The 22,264-nt window shown below is 45.8% G+C and overlaps 1 protein-coding gene across 2 annotated transcripts; it reads right to left on the bottom strand.

Annotated features, from left to right (window-relative positions):
• Positions 1-878: 878 nt before the first annotated feature.
• Positions 879-21,670, bottom strand: HDC (histidine decarboxylase). 2 transcript variants are annotated; one of them, XM_063091852.1, is made up of 12 exons: positions 21,640-21,670; positions 19,413-19,585; positions 15,813-15,926; positions 14,775-14,897; positions 12,520-12,654; positions 12,117-12,260; positions 11,588-11,654; positions 10,584-10,746; positions 10,402-10,492; positions 6,071-6,169; positions 1,775-1,876; positions 879-1,622 (listed from the first exon to the last, which is right to left on the bottom strand). In XM_063091852.1, the coding sequence occupies exons 1-12, from the start codon at positions 21,668-21,670 to the stop codon at positions 879-881; spliced, it is 1,986 nt and encodes a 661-aa protein (XP_062947922.1). The 2 variants fall into 2 exon arrangements, with proteins under 2 accessions (XP_062947922.1, XP_062947923.1); XM_063091853.1 differs by lacking the exon at positions 6,071-6,169.
• Positions 21,671-22,264: the final 594 nt, after the last annotated feature.

Below are 22,264 nucleotides of genomic sequence, written 5' to 3'. Positions count from 1 at the left end.
GGAGTCAGGCACGCTCATATAATCGATTTGAGAGCCACTCTTTATGAAAGTGCCATCTGAAATGGGAAGAAAATGGCTTTTTGGCCTCTTAAATGACCATGGACAAGCTGCCTGCAGTGTAGCTCTTATTTGACTACAAAGTCCAGAAAAAAGGGAAAACGCACAAATTTGAAACCTAGAGAAGAAATATTTCAACATATGGAAGGACCAGAGGGGCCTTCTAGACTGTGAGCTTCTGATCAAGTACAACCTTGAACAGTACCGTATGGTGGAAACAGCATGGGCTTCCCTGAAAACAAGGCGACCTGGGTTTGCCCACTTACAGCTGTGTAACCTGGAACCTCAGTTTCCTCGTTTATAAACTGTAAGCCACAGTGCCTGAAATAATTGATGCCCATAAATATGAGCTGCCTGCCTTTTTCACTACCAAGGGCTCCTCTGAACCCATTTTCTCACAGTTAATTCAAATTTTCAGCATCCTGAAAAACAGAATCTATAAGGTGCAGGCATTTAGACTCCAGGATTGGTTAATTAATCAATGTTTCAGTGGTTAATTGAGTCACACAGGATATGCTTTGTTTCAGGGACAAGCACAATTTATTTCTACGTTATATTCCATGTCACAAGCTGAACCACAGAAGCCACCTGTCAGTACACCAACTACCCTCAGCCCTTTCTCTCTGACCAGACTTCGGGAACCTCCTGGATCATGTTGGCTTCAACTCTCCATTTGTATCCTATTGTGGGTCAAAAACCCCTATGACAATCTGATAAAAATTTTAGACTCACTCCCAAGAAAAATGCATATGCCCGTAATCATACAAACTCGGCATACAATTTTGAGGGACATTCTCAGACTCTGGCTAAAGAGCCCTGGTCTAAACCATGGCCTGCAGAGGGCAACAGGGCAGCTGGAGCCCACATGGAGAGCTGCATTCAGAAAAGCTGGGGACGCTGTAGAACTTGATTAGTTTTTTGAAGGCACTTTTCTTCAGCATCATCATCTCTTCTGGAAACCTAGAAAAGATCCTGACCCGGGACGAACTCCCATTCTTCACAGAGCCATCTGTGGGCAGTGGCTTCTGAGCACTCACAGGCACGCTGGTGCAGCTCAGGGAACGTACTGTCTTCTTATTCTGCACGGACAAGTAACTGAACAGGAAGGAGGATAGCTTCTGCTTGGTGGCATCTGGGGCCGCTTCTGAAAAGCAGTCATCAAATGGGTCCAGCAGGGTTTCAAGATGACGGTTGTCTTCTCTTCTCAAAGGACTGTCTCCCGCAGGCTGAGGCTGCTTGATGATCTTCCTGGCCTGCGCTGGGTCGTCTCCTGCCTCATTGACAGACTTAAGGGACATTCCCTTGGCCGAGGCTCTAGAGCCCCTGATTTGGGGTATGAGGTTCCCAACCCGAGGGCTAGGTTGGGAAGTACAGTGCTGCCTCAGGATGAGAGTGGCAGCATCTCGAATGAGATTCCAGTCGCTCAGGATGTCAGCCCTGGTGGTAAACTGGGATGTCACAGTAAAACGGATGATCAACTTGTCCTGGATAGTGGCCGGGATGAGGAAGAGATGGCCAGCTTTAGCTATTTCCTTTAACACACTTTCTGTGAGACAGTTAGGACCCTGTTTGAAGGATAAAGATAAGTAAGTCTACATCTCAGCCCTCCTCAGCATCCCCGGCAGCCCAGCATTTATGTTTCAAAGAGGCTCGACAGCCACCAACTCTGGAACACTGAATAACCTCATTCAAAGGAGGCCGTGGAAGATGGCATTACCTTTAGACGAAAAACCACCAGGCCAAGGTGCCTCTTGGCAGGAATTTCAAAGAAAGGGTCATTTCTGACCAGAGATTCAAAATATTTAGCCATTTCAGTACCCTGGAATTATAAATATAGAGAGAACTGAGATTAATAATTAGGCAACGGACAAACTATGCATAAACTTACACTGCTAAATGCTTTTAAACCAGTGACACCTTCGAATTATAGAGACCCAAGTGGTTTCTGTCTGATTATCTCCTCCATTTGATTCCGCTCATATTGCAAGCTAGAAAACCCCCAATGGCTCCCGATTTCCTGTCACAACAGATCCTCCACTAGAACTTGTGTCTCAGGGCCCTCTTTCAGCGTGGCCCCAGAACCCAGAACGCATGTGCTTTGCAGTTGAGGCAACCTGGCCTCATATCCCGGCTGCACAGCTCCTGGACTGGCCAAGGGGGCAAGCAAGGGCCCATGCTCTGTGTTCCCAACCAGGTGCCTCATGCAGGCTGCACCTGCCAGAGGAAGAGATGCCTGTAGAAACATCTACTGCCCATGAAGGCACCACATGGGCTAGTGACAGCCCTGCCCCCTCCTAATCCTATGTTTCCCTTACCTCTCAAGTGCCCTTTCATCCTCTTCTTCCTGACATTCCACAGAGAACATATTTTTACATATCATTCTTACCCACCATGGAAAATGTACCTGTACCTGGTTAATGGGTACAGAGTTTCTGCTCAGGATGATGATAAAGTTCTGGAAATAGTGGTGATGGCCACACAACATGTGAATATACTTAATGCCACTGAATTGTACAGTTAAAAAGTGGTTAAAAAGGGCCTGCCCGTGGCTCACTTGGGAGAGTGTGGTGCTGATAACACCAAGGCCACGGGTTCGGATCCCGATATAGGGATGGCCAGTTGGCTCTCATCGGAGAGCGTGGTGCTGACAACACCAAGTCAAGGGTCAAGATCCCCTTATCAGTCATCTTTTAAAAAAAAAGTGATTGGGCCGGCCCCGTGGCGCACTCAGGAGAGTGCAGCGCGTGGGAGCACAGCGGCGCTCCCGCCACGGGATCGGATCCTATATAGGGATGGCCGGTGCGCTCACTGGCTGAGCGTGGTGCAAGTGACACCAAGCCAAGGGTTGCAATCCCCTTACTGGTCACAAAAAGACAAAAAAAAAAAGTGATTAAAAATGGTACATTTTATGTTATGTATATTTTATCACAATAAAAAATTTTAAAGCCTTTGAATCATATTCATCTTTCAACAAAGTGAAATTTCCTCTAGTTTTTTTGTTTTTACCTAGGATTATTAACTCAACAAGGTCAGGACTTGCCTTTTCTTTCATTTTTAAAAATGTCTCCAAGCATCCAGAATGATCTTAATAAATTATTTGCTCAAGAGAAGGCAAGGGATTTGCCTTCTGTTAACTGGGCCTGTCTTTTGACCACGATGAAACAAGTTGCTACAAACCTCATTCAGAATCCCTTTCTCTCACCACCATGTGGTCTGTTTTAAGTGGTCTCTGATCCCTGGCCCAACAACTTCTCGTTCACAAGTCTTAAGGCTCTCTCTCAAGAAAAGCACCTTTCTAAAATTGTTTTCTAGCTGTTTTATACTTTTGCAATTCATTTTCTAATTCTGTCATAATTCTCCCCTGTATATCCTTCCCTCCAGGCCTGTTTCCACCACGTGCTCTGACAACTTTGATATCTTTCTGAGAAAATTTTTCTTAAATCCACATGAGTACCAGTTAGGACATCTCAAGTACAAACCGAGAATCAGGCTAAGGACCATAACACTGAAGCTTTTGAGCAAGAAAAGAGACTCAGAAGTCATCTTTGTTCAACCTCTTCATGTTCTAGGAGGAGCAAAGGGAAAGTGACTGTCCCAAGGTACAAGTGGCAGAAGGCAGGTCTCCTCGTTGCCAAGTGCATTCTCCTCCCACCGTGCTCTGCTCCCTCCTGCAACAGATGCTGTCTGTAACAAGACAGAAGCAGAGGCTGGGAGAGAAAACATCTCTGGCAGCTTCTCCAATACCAAAACCCAACCTGTACAGGAGATGAGAGCAGGGCTGCTACCAGTGCCCTGCACCACTCTAGGTAAATAAATAAATAAAGTTTTTTGGAACACAGCCATGCCCATTTGTTTACATGTTGTCTGTGGTGGCTTTTGTGCCACAACAACTGCACTGAGTAGTTGCAGTGAGACTGTATGGCCACAAAACCAGAAATATCTCCTATCTGGCTTTTTACGGGAAAAGCTTCCCAGTCCCTCTTGCAGATGATAGGAGATAATATTATTATCACTTTCCCATTATAAACCAGGACGTCAAACACAGAAAGTAATTTGTCCAAGGTCACCAAACAGTAAAGGGTAGAAGTAAAAATCAAATCCAGATCCTGCTCTGTAAGGTAATACTCTATAACAGAGAAATACAAAATTTGGTTTTATACAAATATAACCTTCAGGAGCTCAGCATAGTAGAAGGCAGCCTAGAACTGTGAAGAAAGGATTTGGAATTGGGAGGCCTGGGGTAAAGTCTGATGCCTTGCACTCTTGAGCAGGGCAATTACTATTTCTGAGCCTCACCTGATTAGGGTGACGACCCCAAGCGCTGTTGTAAGAATCTAATGAAACACTATAATTTTTTTTAAATTTAAGGCACTATGCAAGTAATAATTATTGGGATCACAATCAAGTTGAAGAGTTAAAATTAACTCATATCAAACAACTTCATTTTAATTCCACCCCTTAAGCTCAATTGATTAGAGCATGGTGCTGATAACACCAAGGTCCAGGGTTCATTCCCTGTACCAGCTAGTGCTAAAAAAAAAAAAAAAATTAATTTCGCCCCTTACTATTGTGTAACATTAGCCTTTCAAGCTCAGTTTTGTAAGTGTGTTTGAGCAGGTGATCCTAGGAATGCCAGGGAAGCAGAGACCAGGACAGGTGGAATAGTCAGAGAAGCTCCTGGAGGAAGTGGAACTTAATCCATTAACAACATTTGGAGAGCTAAGGGCAGTCCAGGTGAACAACACAGGTGAAGATGCAGAGGTGGACTGAACATGGGGTTTGGATGGGTCAGTGAAAAGCCCAAGCAAAGAGAGAGGCTGATAATGAGGTCCTTGAAATCCAGGCCCAGGGCTGTGGGCCTCATGTGGTAGGCAGTAGAGTTGCTAATAGGAATTTGGGGGTTGGACTCGCAAAAGGCAGCATTAGGGAAGAGGAGCCAGCACCTGCATATTGGATATCCAGCCCTAAGTTGTAAGCAAAAGAACTTTCCTAACTACTCGTAACCTCCACTGCCTCAATCCCCACCCACTCCCGTCCAACCTTGAGTCAGAGGACCTAGAAAGAACATAAAGTGCCTAATGTCCCTCAACATGCTGGGTGGCAGGCACTCAGCAGTAAATGTTCAGTGTCGATTACAAATGTAAAATTACCAACATTATAACCAGTCATAGTTACTACTTCAACCACTTCATTTTGTTTTGTGTTTGCTTAATAAAGAAGGAATTCCCTAAAGGAAAGGTGGAAGGGGACAGACACACATCGTGATCAAGGACTGTGTCCGGATTTACCTTGCTGCTTTTACCAAGGGCTTTGTCTTTCACATCGGCTCTTGTAGAAATAAGAGAAAAACACCGCTGGCCAAGGTTCTTAAAGTCCCACCTCTTCCATGAAGAATATGGGAGAAGAGCTATGCTTGTCTCATTACCTCTGTGTCCCTTTCCCAGGACAGTAACATTGCAGTTGTTGAATTGAATTGAAATAAATTATACCACATGGGCCTTCAATAAACACCTGTTGACACAATGCAGAGAGCTTTGTGCCAGACTTGGTAGGTCTACCTGTCCAAGCCAGGAGACCTATGTTTTGGGCATAACCATAACAGTGACTAAAATTTTCAGCCAGCCATGACAATAGGGGAAATTCTTAAAAATATCTGATCCTACCCTGGCCACACAAACTGCCCTTTGCTTTACTTTCTCTTTCTCTCTCTGCAAACCAGGCTCTCGGGCCATCACTCCCCAGTGCTCCATAATAGCAAAAGGAATGACAAGACATTCAGCAGAAAGGACAGACACAGACAGCCCTCAGGGGCATGTTGTGCTTGGGGTTCCTTTAGCTAGCAAAGAGACAGCTACCCTGAATAATCAAGTCCCAGGAGCCCACGAACAGGCCCAGACACCTGAGCCTGACACCGTGGGTCCCCTGGGCAGGTCTGCAAAGCAGAAACCAGCCATCTTCCCCATGAGGAAACAAAGCACCACAGGTCCAGCCCCACAGTGTGCATGCTACATACATGTCTGACATGCGCTTGAAGATTCTTCACCCCGAAGGACCGAATCACGAACCAGAGTTTAATAGAGCGAAACCGCCGGCTCAGGGGGATCTGCCAGTGCTAGAAACGAAGGAACACAGTGGCCACAATTAGAGACAAGGGTACCTGCTCCCCTGAGTGCTCCTTAACATTGTTCATCACCTGCCCAGCCCTCCAGGGATGGACGGTGTCACCATGACTACTGAAGCTGTTGCTAAGGAGCAAGCCAAGGCAAGTTACCCAAAGCCTGCTGATGAAGGAGGCCATCAGTCCCTTGTGCAAGAGCAGAGCAAGTGGAAACCAAGTCCATGACCTTGAACCAATGAGAAGGGCACTTTGCTTTAAACGCTGCTTTAAATATTTCATCCCAGCCCAGAAATTCAAAGTAGGGGCAATACATTTTTCCTCTAAAAGAACCTAATGTCCTTGAATAGCAGAAAATAAAGTTCTATTTTGATTGCCCCCAAAATGTAAAGTATAGTGGTTGGTACAGTTTGAATATGTTGTCCCCCCAAAGTTCATGTGGAAATTGGATCCCCGGTGTGGCAATATTGGGAGGTGTTTGGGTCATGGGGTGTGTTCCTCATAAATGGATGAATGCCCTCCATGGGAGGAGGAAGTTAGTGAGTGAATTCTCGCTCTATTAGTTCCCACAAGAGCTGGTTGGTCAAAGGACCCTGGCACCTCCTGTCCTTCTGTCCCTCCCTCCCTCTCTCTCTCTCTGTCTGTCTCTTACTTCCTCTCGCCATGTGATCTGCTTGTACCCGCTGGCTGCCCTGCCGTTTTCCACCCTCAGTAGAAGCAGCCTGAGGCCCATGCCAGATGCAGCTGTCCCAGAATAAGCCAAATAAGCCTCTTTTCTTTATAAATTACTCAGTCTCGGATACTCTGATATAGCAACACAAAGATGGACTAATACATGGTTAAAAGCTCAGGTGCAAGAGCCCCGCAGACCTGGGTTGCTCCTCCAGCTCTGCCACTTACTAGCTGTGTGACCTTGGGCAGTGCCACCTACCTGGCTAGTCCATGAGACAGAGAACAAACAGCATGTCCTGGGGAAGGGATGCAAGGACAATACATGCAAAGAGCTTCAGAGGAAGTTGTCAGTAAGTGTTGGCTGTTTATGATGAAAAATATGAGCTGCAAATCACAGTAGTATTTCTGTCTAGAACCAAGGTGTTCCTTATTTAATCTCCCTGCCTTGTTCTGACTTTTTCCTGTGAGATTCCTGTGCCCTCAGAGGTATCACTCTTTCAGATTTCAAATGAGCATCTGAATTTCTGCCTCTGTTAGACTAAAATTGACCCTTTGTTCCTGGTGACCAAATTCAGCAGAGCTTAAAGTTCAAGATTGCAGTCACCATAGATCTGAAATTTTCCAAGCCAATTTTAAACCAATTTCTCAGATTTGGAAATAGAGCAAAGAGTTTGGAAAACATTTGTAGTGATTAATGAGTAACGTGGTTTCTCATGACCTCTCCCTCAAATGTCAGAAAGCTTCTACCACAATTTCTGTTGACAAAAATATTTGTCCTGTCGAATGTTTATCTACCCATCCACAGAACTGCCAGATGTCCTCACCTTTACCCTTTGCCCAGCTACCTGAGCCAGGAACAGTTAGGACATTACCCCTTTATTAATGGACAATGCTTCTCCCATATAAAAGCACTGAGCCTCTGATTTCCAGGCAAAACTCTGTCATGCTGAGGACCAGCTTGGGAAATCTTGCTTGCCAGCAGAGGGCATCAAAACCTAGAAACAGGACAAAATCTCTGCAACAGGGAAAGCCAGTGGGACACTCTAGGAAAATGATGAATGGAAGATAGCAGTTGTCTCTAAAAATGTTCTGCTTTCCCGATGGTTATGGCCAACTGGCTACTTTATTTCACCAGCAAAGTAACAGGGAGAGACAGAGATTATCTTAATTTTGATTTCCACAATCTTCCTTATCCCCTGTTGTTCCTCTTCCCGTCACTATTCTAAAACCAATCCATGTTGAACCAGCAAGGTATTATGGCCAACATTTTCTGTTGGGTCAGGAAATTTGGACTTAGAAAGGCTAACATGACTCTTCTTTAACTTGAGGCATTTTCCAGCCTCCTCTGTGCCTTTTCAACTTTCACAGGTCTCCCCTGCCAAGGGCAACACAATGCCCCATCCACTGGTGCTCTTTGTGCCAGTGGAGGGAAGGGGAGGGGAGCGTCCCCAGTGGCAGAGAATCTAGCCCTGATTTTTGGTGATTCCAGGGCCCCAGGGATAAAGCACCTAAGTCTTCTCTCCTGGGATACTTCCCTATTTCTGGCTCATCTCAGAGAAGAGCTGATCTTCTACTTAAAGCTGTAGCCACCTGGGTGAAAAATATCTTGGTCAGAGCAGCTGTGAGGGCCCCCTGGCAAAATCACAACAAAGACAGCAGCTGCACTTTCCTACAAGTTTCTTCGTCTTCATAGACTTGAAAAGCAGATCCATAGGATCGGAGATGGGGGAAGGATAAGCATAAAGCAGCACCTTCTGGTTGTCGAAGTAAAATTAGTGTGGTTCCCCCAAATCGGTGCTGGGAAAAATTTAACTTAATAGTTTTATAAGTTATCTAGAAGAGAGAGAGCACCATAAAATTTCCAAACTGGTGGAAATAAACCACAAGAAAATCTTGAGACACTGTGGTAAATGAACAAAAAAAAGTAACATGAAATTAAAAATAGACAAGGGTAAAGATAATGCTCTTAAGTTACAATTCCAACTACACTTATAGGGGAATGGGCATCATTTCACGCTCAGGCAAGAAACTTAGAGTTATCTCTAAAGATATCTGCCCCATACCTCTAAAGATATGGGCTACTATGGAAATATTGTATTTTTAATTTTAAAATTTCTGAAACCCCACCAGAAAGGGCAAGGGATGTGAAAGAATCATTATTCTCCTATCTTTATTTATCTCTAGAGGGTCTTTTTACACCACTGTAGGCTTACTGCCTGCAATGCCAATCAAAAAGCTTCAAGGATCTAAAAGAAGCGTGAGCTGGTCTGAGGGAGAATGACTAACACAATCAAGTGATGGTGGAGCTATTATTTTAGGACGGAAGGGCAAGACACTTCCGTTGTTCACGGAGATAAGACAAAACCATCTCTTCTCAAAGAATGACTCTCACAGGGGTCAGGCATTGTTCTCCATGCTTCACTGTGTCAATTCATTTCATCCTCACAGCAAGCCTATGAAGCCAGAACTGTCATGATCACCCTCATTTTACAGATGAGGAAACTTAAATGCAGAGTATAAGTCACTTGTCCAAGGCCACACAAGTTAATAAACGTGAGGAGCCAGGATTCAAACACAGGCCATCTGGCTTTAGCACCTATGTTCTTAACCACCCCACTAGAGCAAATCTCTGCAGCTTTAAAGAAGAGCTTCTAGAAATAGTATGCCTCCTATTTATTGACCATTTGCCGCACAGGTATTGGGCTAAGTGACCTCCATGTATGTTCCCATGTAAGCCTCACGATACCATAGGCAATCAGTGCCACCTCTCCCATTTTACAGATGAGGAAGCCAAGGCTCAGAGAGGTCCAACAAATTCCGCAAATGACCGCTGCTGTATGGGATTCCAAACCAAGCCCGTCTTCCTTCGCTTTGCTCCCAACTGCTGGCCGTGTTGTATGTAACATACTTGTTTACGTCCTCGTCTCTTCTACAATTAAAGGAAGGGCTCATCTTCAAACTGATGTGGAAATATGAAGAATCTGTTTCCCTAGGACACAGTACAGGCTGACAATGTGGGTTTGAGAGAGCTGAGGTGCAGCTAGTTGGGAAGACCAGGGATGCTTGGAGACACCCAGAACCCCCCGAAGAGAACCCCTGCCCATCACTACCACAGAGCCTCTCACAATGCTTCTGGCAGGACAAAAGGATGAGAGTGATTTAATCAAGGAGCCTCTTTCCCACCCAAGGACATTCTCCACTCTCCCCTGTTGCTGGGTAGCAAGCAGAAAAGATTATCCAAGATGAAGACAGAGAGAAGTGGTCCACCTGGGGTAGGCAGTACATTTCTGGGAATGAAAGAATGCCACAATTACTCAGAAAATGTGCATATTGCCTCAAAGGTTGGCCTCACTGTCTAATGTTTTTAACAATTTTCTGGGTTTTATTCTACATAGTTATGCACAACTTGAAACCAAGGGTGTACAGTGGCGATATCATGGGCTTCGCTCATAGTGTGCTGCCTCCCGAAGGGAACAGACATGTAGGAGATCCTTGGGGGCAAATGGAGCCAATTCTCACCCTTGAGGCCACCAGGCTGCCCATTCCTGGCCACTCACCATGAAGTCGGTGGCCGCGCCTGAGTTGGCATGCCTGAGGTAGACGGGGTTCACGCTGAAGGTCTGCTGCAGCTTGTACTTGTCCTTGACCCTGTGGGTTTCCAAATGGGTGTTAGTGGCTGAGGTCCCTCCAGAGGAAGCAGGGCTTTCCCGTGTGCTCAGAGCTTGGCTGCCTCACTCACCAGAACCCAGTGCAGTCAAAGTGCACCATCATCCACTTGGAAGGATTAAAGGTGAAGGAGTCGGCATACTCGATGCCCTTCAGAAACCCCCGGAACTCAGGGCACAGGAAGGCAGTGCCCGCATAAGCAGCATCAATGTGGAGCCAAAGCCCCTCCCGGACACCTGAGGAGGCAAATGTCACCTGGCTGGAGGGGATGCGGGAAGAGGGGAGCAGCCACCAGCCAGCTGATAGGCATCTCTCACCTGGCCAAGCTGGATGGTGGGCTGCAGAGAAAATAGCTGGAAAAGGATGATGTGCTTTGCTAAGTGAAACATCGAGGGGTGTAACAATGGGAGGAAGGGGTGTCAGTGTGGGGAAGTGGCTGAACCAGGTGTCACTACCTCCTACTGGGAAAGTCTAACACGCTGGCCTTTTTCTCTCACTGGGCAGATGGCCAGCACCCTCTTAGCCTCAATCTAAAAAACCCTGGCACAGAAACCAACTTCTCACTGGCCCAGAGAGCAAGGTTAGTGCATCTAATGCAAAAGTTACGAGAAGATGTCTCTCATTCCTAGTGGGTTTCTTGCTTGGGGATTAAACAATCCCATTTGGGTTTCTTCTCTGCCTTTATCTCTCCCATGATTTTCCCTACCCTACCCTTTTCCTTTTCCGAAGCTAGAGTAGAAAATATTTCCCTCTGCCTCATTCACCCTGTGTGTTGGATATAGCCTGCTTTAAGTAGATTTTGACATACAAGTGAGAGAAAACCAAAGCCTCTAGCACTGATGCCTGCTAGGACAGGAAGCAAGGCAGGGCAGCTCTCACCCTTGCCACACCTCTGGGAAAAGAAATGACCTGGTCTGCCTGGGAAAGGCCCTCATGTCGTTACGTGACTCTTCCCACATCTCTGCAATGACCAAATGGGACGAGAATAATTCCACCAAGCCGGTTTCAAGTTCTTCCTCTGCGAAACATTTAAAAATGTACTCTTTGTCTTCCCAGCCAGACAGGGCAGATACTTACAGATGGGGCCCAGCTCTGACAGGCAGTCAAATGCACAGACCCCCGTGGTCCCTAGTGTTGCACAGAGCTGGAGGGAAATGAAGGCAAGTTAACATGGAAGGGTGGCTCAGGAGACACATTTGACTTGAAAAAGATTTCACCACAGACATTGTCCACCTCTCCCATCCCACTAGAACAATGTGTATTTCACACTGTATTTTACCATGATCCATGGTAAGAAATACATTACATAGCAACCTAGTACATATATACGTGTGTATTTGAAATAAAAGTTGCACAAAACAATCCATACTCTGCCTATATGAATGCAATTTAATATTTTCTATTTAATTTCTTTTTAATGCTGGTTATGACACACAAAGTTTGTTTCATAACTCACCAATGAATAGCAACTCATAACATGTAAGACATTGTACTTGAGGACCTTTCTGCTTTTGTTTGCAGCATGCTATTTACCTGAATTCTGCCAAAATTCCTTCCTCACATCCAAGTTCTATCACTCTAAGCTTAGAAACACATTCTAACTTACAAAGACAGGCACCAAGCCCCGCTGCTTGTCTTCCTCAATGGCTTTCTGAAGAGCTTCCCCTCGAAGTGAGAAGTTGTCATCCACAGGCAGAAATTTCATCTTCACAAGGGAAATCAAACCAGCCTTTTCCACTGAGGAGTGAGCCTAGAAGGGCCATGGGAAGCTGTTAGCAAAGAGTCATCCTGAGACAAACACTCTGCAGAAACCACTGAAGACTAAGGGAATACAGTACAAATGTTCAAATGCTTAATGTTCATTTCCCCTGCAGTTCCTGGAGATAACCTCCCAGGCCTGAGCTGCCCTGAACTCCAGCCTACTCATGGCCAGAAGAAAAGTACTCAAGGACTAAGACTCCAGAAGCTGGGCACTGGCCTGAAGGTCTGTCTCTTACTGGGCAACTCACCTGGTCAGAGGCATAGGCGATGAGTCGGGCGTTCAGGAAGGACTCGTCGGCGTCGGGCTCAGACACTTTCATTTCCAGGATTTTGTTCTTCCTTGCTGCCAGCAGGGCGACCAAGGTGGATTCACTGACTGTGCTCTGCAGTGGAAGAAGGATTGCCAAGGGCTGCCTCTCTCTGTGTTCTCCTGCCAAATTCCCCCAGGTTTCATGGGTGTGGGTGTGTGTGTGTGTGTGTGTGTGTGTGTGTGTGTGTGTGTGTGCGCGCGCGCGCGCTCCTCATAAGGAAGTACACAACTCCTGCCTAAGGGGCCCTCCCTCCTCTCCAGCTCGCATACCTGTTCTGCATTCCGAAAGCAAGTTTGCACATCATACCTTCATCTCTACTAGAGAGGCCACAGAAACCAGAAATGTTCTGTCCCTCATAGATATAAGTTTGCTCCCCACGTAAATGTATTTAAAAGAAAGAAATGCCCGTTTATGGGTTATGGATATGGAGTTTGATTCCCACAGGAATATCCCAGAGAGTCCTGGCCTATATGAGGAGCTGGTGACTTTGGCTCAGGTTTTGATGTCAATGGCTCTTGTGATCTTGGGCTACTATTGCCCTTCCAGAAGACTCTTTTCCATCTATAAAATGGAGAGCATCTCTTTAACTGCCTCCTGGGATGGTAGTATAGATTATCCAAACAAGGGTTGGAGAGGAGTTTGCTCTGGCCATGCTGGGGGCACCTCAGCAACTTCATGGGAGTCTTTATGGTTTCTCATCAGTCATTCACTCAGTCTTTGGTGTCTGTGCTTCATGAAATCTTCAGGTAACCTACAGCTGATAGAATCCTTCTAAAAAGCCTGGCAGACACTGTCATGAAGAGTGGTATGGAGCAGATCCCACAGCATATTCAGTGGCTGGAAATTACTCCATAACAAAGAAGCCAGCATCATCATCATCATACCACCTTCCATCTATATTGAAATTCACAGTTTACAAACACTTTCTGTCATCCCACTCACTCCTTACAACACTCCTCTGAGATACTTATGATTCTTGTCATTCTACAGACGAGGACAGTGATGCTCAGAGAGGTTATGGGACTAACTCAAGTTCATACAGCTACTGACTACAGGGGGAAACATGGTTTAAATTTAGACAGGCCTGGGTTTGAATCTTCATTCTTCCACTTACCAACTGCATGACCTAGGGCAAGTTATTTAACCTCTCTGAGCTTCAGTATTCTTGTCTCAAAAACTGAAGATGATATTATGTACCTACAGGGTTCTCAAGATTAGATGAAAAGATCATGTACAGCAGACATTTAGCATGTTCTCCCCGATATAATTTCTGAAAACCCAGAAGGTCCACAACATGCAGCAATATGTCTTTTTTGAGAGGTTCAGATTGTAATCTTGCTGCAGGTGGAGTGAGAGAGAGAGTCACTCAGCTAGCAAGTGGACCCAGCAAACTTCCCAGTTCTCATCTCAGAGGTTGTGGCTATTTTTATTTAAGAGAAGAATTCATTTAATCTGTACATTCACTCTTTGTGGGAAATATTATCTCTATTTTATAGATTATAAAAACAGGAAAATTACATTTTACAGTAGAAGTCAAGAATTGGGGGATTCTTAAAGGTCTCAAAACCAAGGTCTCATGAATGTCAAGGGTTTATAGATGCAAAATCACCTAGCAACACATATGGTCTATGGGAGGCACCCAGAAAGCTCCCTTCTGTGGCATTACTCTTAACCAAAAGAAGTATTTGAAGAACCATCATTTGACAGAGAGCCAAAAGATAGGGTCTAGGGAGAAAATTAATCACTTTATGTTGTTAATTTCTGTTGCTGCCAAGGATCTCCTGAACCCAAAAGGAAGGGAAAGAAGTCCTATACTTGCCTTCTCTTATCCTCTCCTGCCATGAGGTGTAAAATGGGATAACAGAGGGGAGATGTCAGATTATAAACTAGGAAACCTGAACATTTCCAATGATACAGGAAATGTGATACTGTGTTGACTTTTTAATCTCTTTCAAAGAAAAGAGAGAGGAAGTGTGGTGAAGGTGCCGGTGACGGCGTAAATGAAGTGGAAAGTTGAGGTGGGAGTAGTGGCCAAGGGTAGGTGGAACCTGTGGTGCTGGCAGTGTGGGTGGCGATGGTGTGGGTAGCACATGGGAAACTCCATGGAGAACAGGAGAACTGCCGGGTAAGGGTTTGGTTTATCTACCACTACTTAGCCCCTGTGCTCGGTGGAGCTTTGCCAATGGCGGCACCTGCAAGACGCCGCCCCCCTGGCTGCTGGGGTGGTGGTGCAGGAAGTGCTCTGGGAGTCCCAGCATTTTCGCCAGCCAGTCCATGACATTCATCTCTAGCTCTGTGCACGCAGGGCTGGAAGCCTGAAAGAGGGAAAGGAACTTCGTCTGCACAGCCCCAGGGCACCAAGACACACCCCCATCAGCTCCAGAAATACATCTGTCTCTACCCTGGCCCTCACCTGGCCCTGATGGTATCAATGGGAACCTCCCTGGAGAACAGTCGTACTGTGCTCCATCCCCACCCTCCCCTCTGCCAAACCAGAAAAGGAAAAGAACGTGAGGCTTTGGATTCATGCTTCCCCCTATAAGGTGGGTTCTCCAAGGTTCTATGGAGAAAGAGCCCAAGAAATGATTGGCTTGGATTTGGTTCCCCAAGTCCCTAAAATACCCAGCAGAGAAGCACTCTAAAGCCCAGGAGAAAGTTTTAGGACTAAGAAAGAAAGTACTCCTTCCTGGAAAAGATAGTAACATCCCTCCCACACCATGCCCCCTCTGACCCCCCTCACACACAGCCTATTAAGAGTTCAGGCTTGAAATATAAAGATGTTCTAGGAGACCCTTGGCACAATTTAAACTTGAGTGGTGCTTAAGGGGTTATTTAGGGAAGTCTTAGGAACATATCTCTAACTCCTTGAAGACAACAGCACAGGGGAAGTTGTGACTCAACAGGCATCAAGGTGCTTACTTAAGGTCACAAACTGTGGCAATAATGAGATCTCAGTCCAAATCTCATCCGTGTCTCAATAAGCTGTGTAATCTTAGGGAGATAAGCTACCTAAGCTTCAATTTCCTCAACTACAAAATGGGCTAATATTCATGATTTCATAGTAAAGGATTAGATGACATAATTCTATAAAGCTTAAGCTTAAAGAATGTAGCCATTATTAATATTTATCTTGGAACTCTGTTCAGAGATCAGGACAAAATATGTCTGCCCTAGCATGCAACTCCCTGCCATGACTCCCCTTGCCAGTAGTTTCAGCCATTGCTACTCACCCAGGTGAACCCCAAGCAGTTGATCGCGTCAGCCAGCATGTCTCCCAGCAGGGATGGCCAAGAAGTGAGGGCTGGATAGTAGGCATGCATATGAGGGCTCTGCCAATGTACCACCTGGAAGCAGAGCATGCACACAGTTGGCACCAGGAGGCATTTCCAGGAGACTTTCCTCCTCCAGAGACCCTCCCTGGCAAGGGAAGTGCTACTCCAGAGATGGAACGACACTTTTAAGAAGACAGACAAGTAAGTGACACAACTCTTGGAAAACAAGACATAATGGTTCTTGCTCATATTCTAACCTAGTTCATCAGTAGAGCCTTCGCATATATGCAAAGACCAGAAGGAGTATGCAAAATGAAACTGCTGTAGAATTAAAGTTGTGAGATTCTGGGTAGTGATCACATAAGTCTCCAAAGCTTATCCCCCATGCCATCCCTGCCCAGTAATAAAAGGAAGGGGAGACTATGAGCTCCAGAAGAATGGAATGCATATCTTATCCAGTTTCCTGCAAAAAGCAGCTTTGTTTTACGAAGCAGTGAGCTCTCTGGGCATGCAGCTCCTGCGAAGGGTCAGAGTGAATGGGTTCAAAGCTGTCCTTAGTGTCCCAGGGGGGATAGAGCAAGGAGAGGAGAGGTCACGGATGAGAGGCCAATCTCCAGGCTAACCCCTGAGCCCGTAAGTAAAACCAGATGTAAGGAGGAGCTAGGCAGAAGGCAGGCTGCCCCTAACAGGACTCAGAAGCATCCCCAGTGGCTCATCTGCCTCACAGATATCTCATCTCTCCTCATCTCACTGCTCTGCAAGCAAGTCCTGTTCATCTCTGCATTCTTGTCTTTCAGCAATGCTGTGTCCCTTGACAGGAAGGCACTCCCCATACAGACAAGACCCTCCAAAGCATGTTAATTCTTAGCTACTAAATATTCATTTCCTCCTCAAACCCTTTCCCAGCTCCCACAATTCCCTTTGATCCCTTCCCTGAGTCCATGAAACACTGTAATACTAGATGTTTCACCCTACTGAGAACTCATGAGATAACACCGTAGTGCATTATCCTGTTACTTAATGTGCAAAAATTCTTACAATCCTTCAAGAGCAAAAACCATGTCCTGGACATCATGTAAAATGGAAGGAGCATAGGAGTTAAGCCCAAGAACACAGGTTCCAGTACTACCTCTGTCTCTAACTAGCTATATGACTGTGTATATTTACTGTGAAGCTCCAAGGTCCCGACCATGTTTGCACAGGTCTCTTCTGAGATTCATTCTTAGGTTTTTATTTTCTTAAGTGGGGTCTCAAAATGTGTATACACTTCAGACTCCATAAAACTAGGATCCTCTCCTGTACCTCTCTCAACCTCAGTTTCCCACTGTAAAATAAATCCTGTCTCCTAGGGTTGTTGTGTGGATGGGCATGGGCAAGAAATTTGCAAAATGTGAAGCACTAATGTTAAGGGAAAACTAATCATGTGGTGGTAGACACATTACATATCCTGACTTTATTCAGATAATCAAATCTTTTCCTATGATTTTCACCAGCAGAACATCAAGTAGATAATAGCAATATCTTCCACTTCCCATGCTGTACCTTATTTAATTCTCACAGGACCCCTGTGGGGTAGGTTCTACCATTATTCCTATTTTACAGATGAGAATTTGGGCTGACAGAGGCAGCATACCCATGGTCACACATACCTCATAGGGACAGATGACAGTGCCAGGACAGGAACCCAAGGCTGTCTGACTCCAAAGCCCAAACACCTAAGCAGGTTGGTATCCTGCCTCCACCCACCAGACTGCTCTCTCTTTCTCATGAAAAGTAAACAAGGTTTCTCTAACCAGGTTGGAATTAAAGTGTCTAGGAGGTAGCCAGATGAGAAAAATTAATCCAGTTTTCAATGAATCACTAACCAAAATGAGAAAGCAAAGGGCCAACTGCTTTTGGGCCAACTCTCAGGGCTGGTGCAGCCTGTGAGATGAGAAGAAAGATTGGGCCCTCATTATCGCTGTGCTTAGTGACAGTATTTTGGAAACCCCAGAGAAGGGCTTCTACCTCCTGGTCCTATCAAGAGGCAATTGTCTGTTCTTGTAAGATAAATGAGATAAGATAAGCCAGAGGAGCCCTTATCAAAAACAGTCAGACCTCTCTGTCCAGAAATGAGCCTCTCTGACCACACCCCCAGCAACTCCTGAAATTCCTTTCAATCAAATGAGTCAGCTCATTTCCACCTCTTCTGACAGCTGCTCTCAGTCTCGCCCCCAGATTACAGTTAGGCCCTCAGGAGATTACATTTTACAGAACGGAACCCATGAGATAATCTTATCGGGGGCTAGCCTCCATGGTAAAGCTTTACTGATATTAAAATTTTTTCTTTTTTTTTTTTCTTTGGCGGCTGGCCTGTATGGGGATCCTGATATTAAAATTTTCAAAAGATGCTTGTGAAACAGGCCAAATGGTCAAAGAGAGATGAGTATCACTCTCTGAGTCTGAATATTTTCTCACCCCCACCTCCCAACATGCTTCTGTCACATCTAAATCCAAATCTCTCTGGGGACGACAAAAACAAATCTCAAGTCACACACTGTTCAGAACACAAATGCCCAAGCTCAACCTATGTGCGCTCAGTCGCTCAGCAGCAGAGGTAAGACAGTGCAGGAGAAAGGGCAGAGCCTTTGGAGTAAGACTGGACTGGGTTAAAATCCTGGATCTGACAGCTACTAATTCTATGACTTTGGGCAAGACAATTAGCTTCTCTGATTCTCAGTTTCCTCATCTGTAAAACATAGTCATGGTGAGGGTTGAGCAAGCTAGCCTATAATAGGGCTAGTACAGTGCCTGGTACACAGCGGGGAGCCCTTGCCTGGAAATAATTGGTGCGATTTGCACAAGAGCAGCCCATTGTGTGGATTCCAGCTCAAGCCAGGCACATCGGCCAGCTTCCTTCTGTTCTCTGGCCCCACCAGCGCTATTCCAGGCTGCACCCTCTCTCACCGAGAGTATCAGCAGCGATTCAGGAAAAGCCCCTCCTGCTCCAGACCTCCCCTTGGAGACCTCACAGAGGAGAAAGGAGGCAGCTGAGGGGGCACACTCAGCTTCCCAGCCTCCCAGCCTGAAAACCAGGGTGCCTCGGTGGGTGGTGTTCTCGTCTGCCTTCCTCATCTTTGGCATGCTCTTAGACGCTGTGCAGGGGAGGCCCTGGCTCTGCCCATCAGGGCCCAGGGACTGTCTCCAGACTCCTGTCTCTTGTCTTGCTCTCTGGTTATCTTTTCCTCCCAGATCCAATTTTCACTTCTCAGCCCTTCTCCTTAGATTTCTACACTTCTGCCAGAACATGCCCAGGGATGCAGTTGTTGTTCCCCCAACACAACTCTTTGCCCCTCCCCACCCCCCCAACAATACAGGCCAGCACTGGCACCAGAAACCTACTTCCAGTCAAAGTCCTGGCCCTCCACATGCTCAGAAGATGGGCTTGGATATTGGTGGCTATGTGGCTGAAGGACACATTGTCATCCCAGACTGATGCAAGGCAGGCCTTTCTTTAGGCCACTATGCACCCTCCTGTGCCCAAAACCCAGAATCCTGCTTGCAGTCACTGTATCTCACCCCAGGCATGATGATTCGCTCAATGTCTCCAAAGATGCTGTCCCAGCTGTCAGGTTCCTCAGGAGCGCTCTCAGGCAGCAGGGCACGCAGGTAGCCAGGCTGCACATCTGGAGTCACGCGCCTCTCCCGCACAGTGGTCAGGTACTTGCAGATGTAATCCACCATCTCTCTCCCTAGAAGGAAGGCAGAGGGACCAGGCTCACAGCCCCTGACTGGGCCTGACCAATTCAAGCTTGTCCCTCTATGGTCGGGCCAAGAGACTGGGTGAAGAAGAGATGGATCCATGGGCCAAAGTGAGGACTTGATCCCTGGCATGACCTTGTCCTCAGAACAAAAAAAAATAAGAGAGTGAATGAAATGACGAAGGGGATGTATGAGTGAGTTAATGAACAAGAGGGAAAATCTCCAAAGCACAAAACTCTAGCACCAAAGTGAAATATTTCTTTTTCTTCCCCCTTCACTTATCCACATGTCTGATCATCTCTCCTGCCTTTCGTTTCTTCTCAGAAACAAAACATCTATTAATTCATTGCTTTACAGGAATAAATTAATTTACCCCATATTCTTTGTGAGCACAGATGGCAAGTTGCCACACCCAGTTCTGATAAAGGACAAAAAAATCTCTTTGTTCACCATTCCTATTGGATCAGTCATCCCTGAACTTTTTGGGATTCATGTTCTTCAAGAATCTGATTTAAACTATAAGCTTACACACACACACACACACACACACACACACACACACGATTTTTTGTATAATTTCTGAGGTTCGTGGAATCCCTGAAACACAACCATAGGCCCAGACCAAGAACCCCTGCACTAGCCTAAAATCTCAGGGAAATGTGGTGCCGTCTCTCCCCACTGTCTCCACCAACATCTTAGTGCTTAGAACATTTTTTAGACACTCAAAAAATGTACCAAGTGAATGAACAAATGAATAAGGAAGAAAAAAAAAAAAAGCCAAGTCGAATACTCTGAGAACACTGTACATTACTTATTCTTTTTTCCCTTTCATTTCTCCAAGAGAGGGTCTCAGTCTTAAATGCCTCTGTCACTTGCTCTCTTGTCTCTCTCTTTTATTGTTTCTCTCCCTTTCGGGGGGGTGTATCTCTGTTTCTCTCAATATCCATAACCCTTTCTTAGTGTTCCCTAGGTTTCTTCTCCTCTTGCAAAAAAGAAAAATAAATAAATAAATAAAGGAGCAGAAATCCGATTTCTTCCCTCTGCATCAGTTCACACACAGTTATTCTGAACAGAACCAGCTCCAAACAAAACTGAGGAGACAGGGACATATTTCCACACCCTCCTCTCTTCCTCCTGCTTTCCTCCAACCCTCCCACAGCCCGGAGCCTTTTGGGACGCCAGCAGTGCCCCACCAGAGCTCTGGAGATCTGGACCTAGCCTTCCACTTGTCCAGAGACAGTACTAAATGAATTTGTGTTCCACTCACAGGATATAAGTCCACAGGAACCTTGCTCTCGGCTAAATGTGCCTTTGGAAAACAATGGAATACGCTAATGCATATTAAAGTGTAAAAGCTATAACTCACCCCTCTCTGTGCAGGAGGGAGATAAAAAGTTAGGTTTTAACAGAGAACAAGACAGCAAAGGAGTTTTAGGCAATCTGACCTACCAATGGGGATGAACACATAAAAAATGACAGAAATAAAGACATTCAAGATTCTCTTGGAAGCAACTACCTACTTCCCCTCTAAGGGGAGTCATGCCTGAAAACGGGATAACCATTTTTGCTTGATACATAGCAGACACTTACTAAATATTTATGGGATGAATAACTACATGAAAGGACACTACTAACAGATTCACACACAGAGAAATGAATGTGAAGGAAGAAAAGATTTTGCAGTGCCTACAGAATACTTAGGGAAATTTTTTTTCTATTTCATAATATGAATAACCCCTTTTTACACATTTAGTGGATCAGGAATCCAAATCCTCTATTTTGCAGAAAGTAGAGAGACGAAGCGAGGCATGGTCGTGGGGATGTGTATGAGGGTGGGTATATGAGAGGCAGCATGAAAGAGAGCTTGAGAGAAGTTTTAAACTTGGATCCCACATTCCTTTCTCAGGAAAAATATTGCTGAAGCCAACTCTCAGAAGGCAATTCTAACAAACCAGCCAAACCACACCCTAAAATCTAAAAGGGCCACCCCCCAGCAGCTGTCCCTGCAGGAGCGGCCACAGGGAAGAGGACTGGGGATGCTCACCTCTCTGTCTGTACTCCTCGGGCCCCATCATCTCCCTGGGGGCTCTGGCTCCTTCTCACAGACACACACACAGGAGGGGAGAGGCTGTGGGTGTGCAGTGAAAGGTGGCAGAAGGCGGCAGAGCAGCCCAGCTTCCTGCCTGCTGATCCTACACCTCCCTGGCAGCCAGTGTGGGCCCTTTATTTTAAGCGCTTTCCTTTCTTCCACCTTAGTTAGCTCCGCCCTTCAAAGTCCCTTCCTCTAGGCTTAATTAATTCCACCCCTTCTTTCCCCTTGTTAAAAACCGTGACCATGAGATCCGAGATAAAAGGGCTTCTAAATTAAACAGTGCACTTAGCAACCCAAAACTTCAGTCAACCTCCAGGTAGATACGGCAAAAGAACCCTCAGTTCTTTCTGCCCCTTGATCCAGGCAATAGAGCCTCGGCCTCAGACAGAGTTCCCAGCTCAGTAGTCCAGAACAAGGCCAAGGGTGTGCAGAATAAGTGGCACAAAGTATTATTAGTAATTTTCCTGCCACTGTTTCCTTAGCAGCATCTTATAGTGATGCCCCCGCCACCCTGGCTGGCCACACTGTGCTCAGGAATGGGCAAATGTTATCACTGAACTCAATGGATTTTTTTTAT

Source organism: Cynocephalus volans, chromosome 3 (assembly GCF_027409185.1).
Source record: "Cynocephalus volans isolate mCynVol1 chromosome 3, mCynVol1.pri, whole genome shotgun sequence".
In the NCBI taxonomy this organism is placed as follows: domain Eukaryota; kingdom Metazoa; phylum Chordata; class Mammalia; order Dermoptera; family Cynocephalidae; genus Cynocephalus; species Cynocephalus volans.
Note: the sequence above shows the minus strand (reverse complement) of the source record. Positions and strands in the feature narration are given on the sequence as shown.

What these genes read in the sequence shown, in the direction of transcription:
- HDC (XM_063091852.1), bottom strand. Translation starts at nt 21,670, where the DNA reads ATGATGGGGCCCGAGGAGTACAGACAGAGAG. An exon ending in ACTGCTTGGGGTTCACCTGG is followed by an intron (nt 14,898 to 15,812) that starts GTGAGTAGCAAT and finishes TCCCTCTTTCAG; the next exon opens with GCTTCCAGCCCTGCGTGCAC. An exon ending in TGGTGGTTTTTCGTCTAAAG is followed by an intron (nt 1,623 to 1,774) that starts GTAATGCCATCT and finishes TCCTTCAAACAG; the next exon opens with GGTCCTAACTGTCTCACAGA.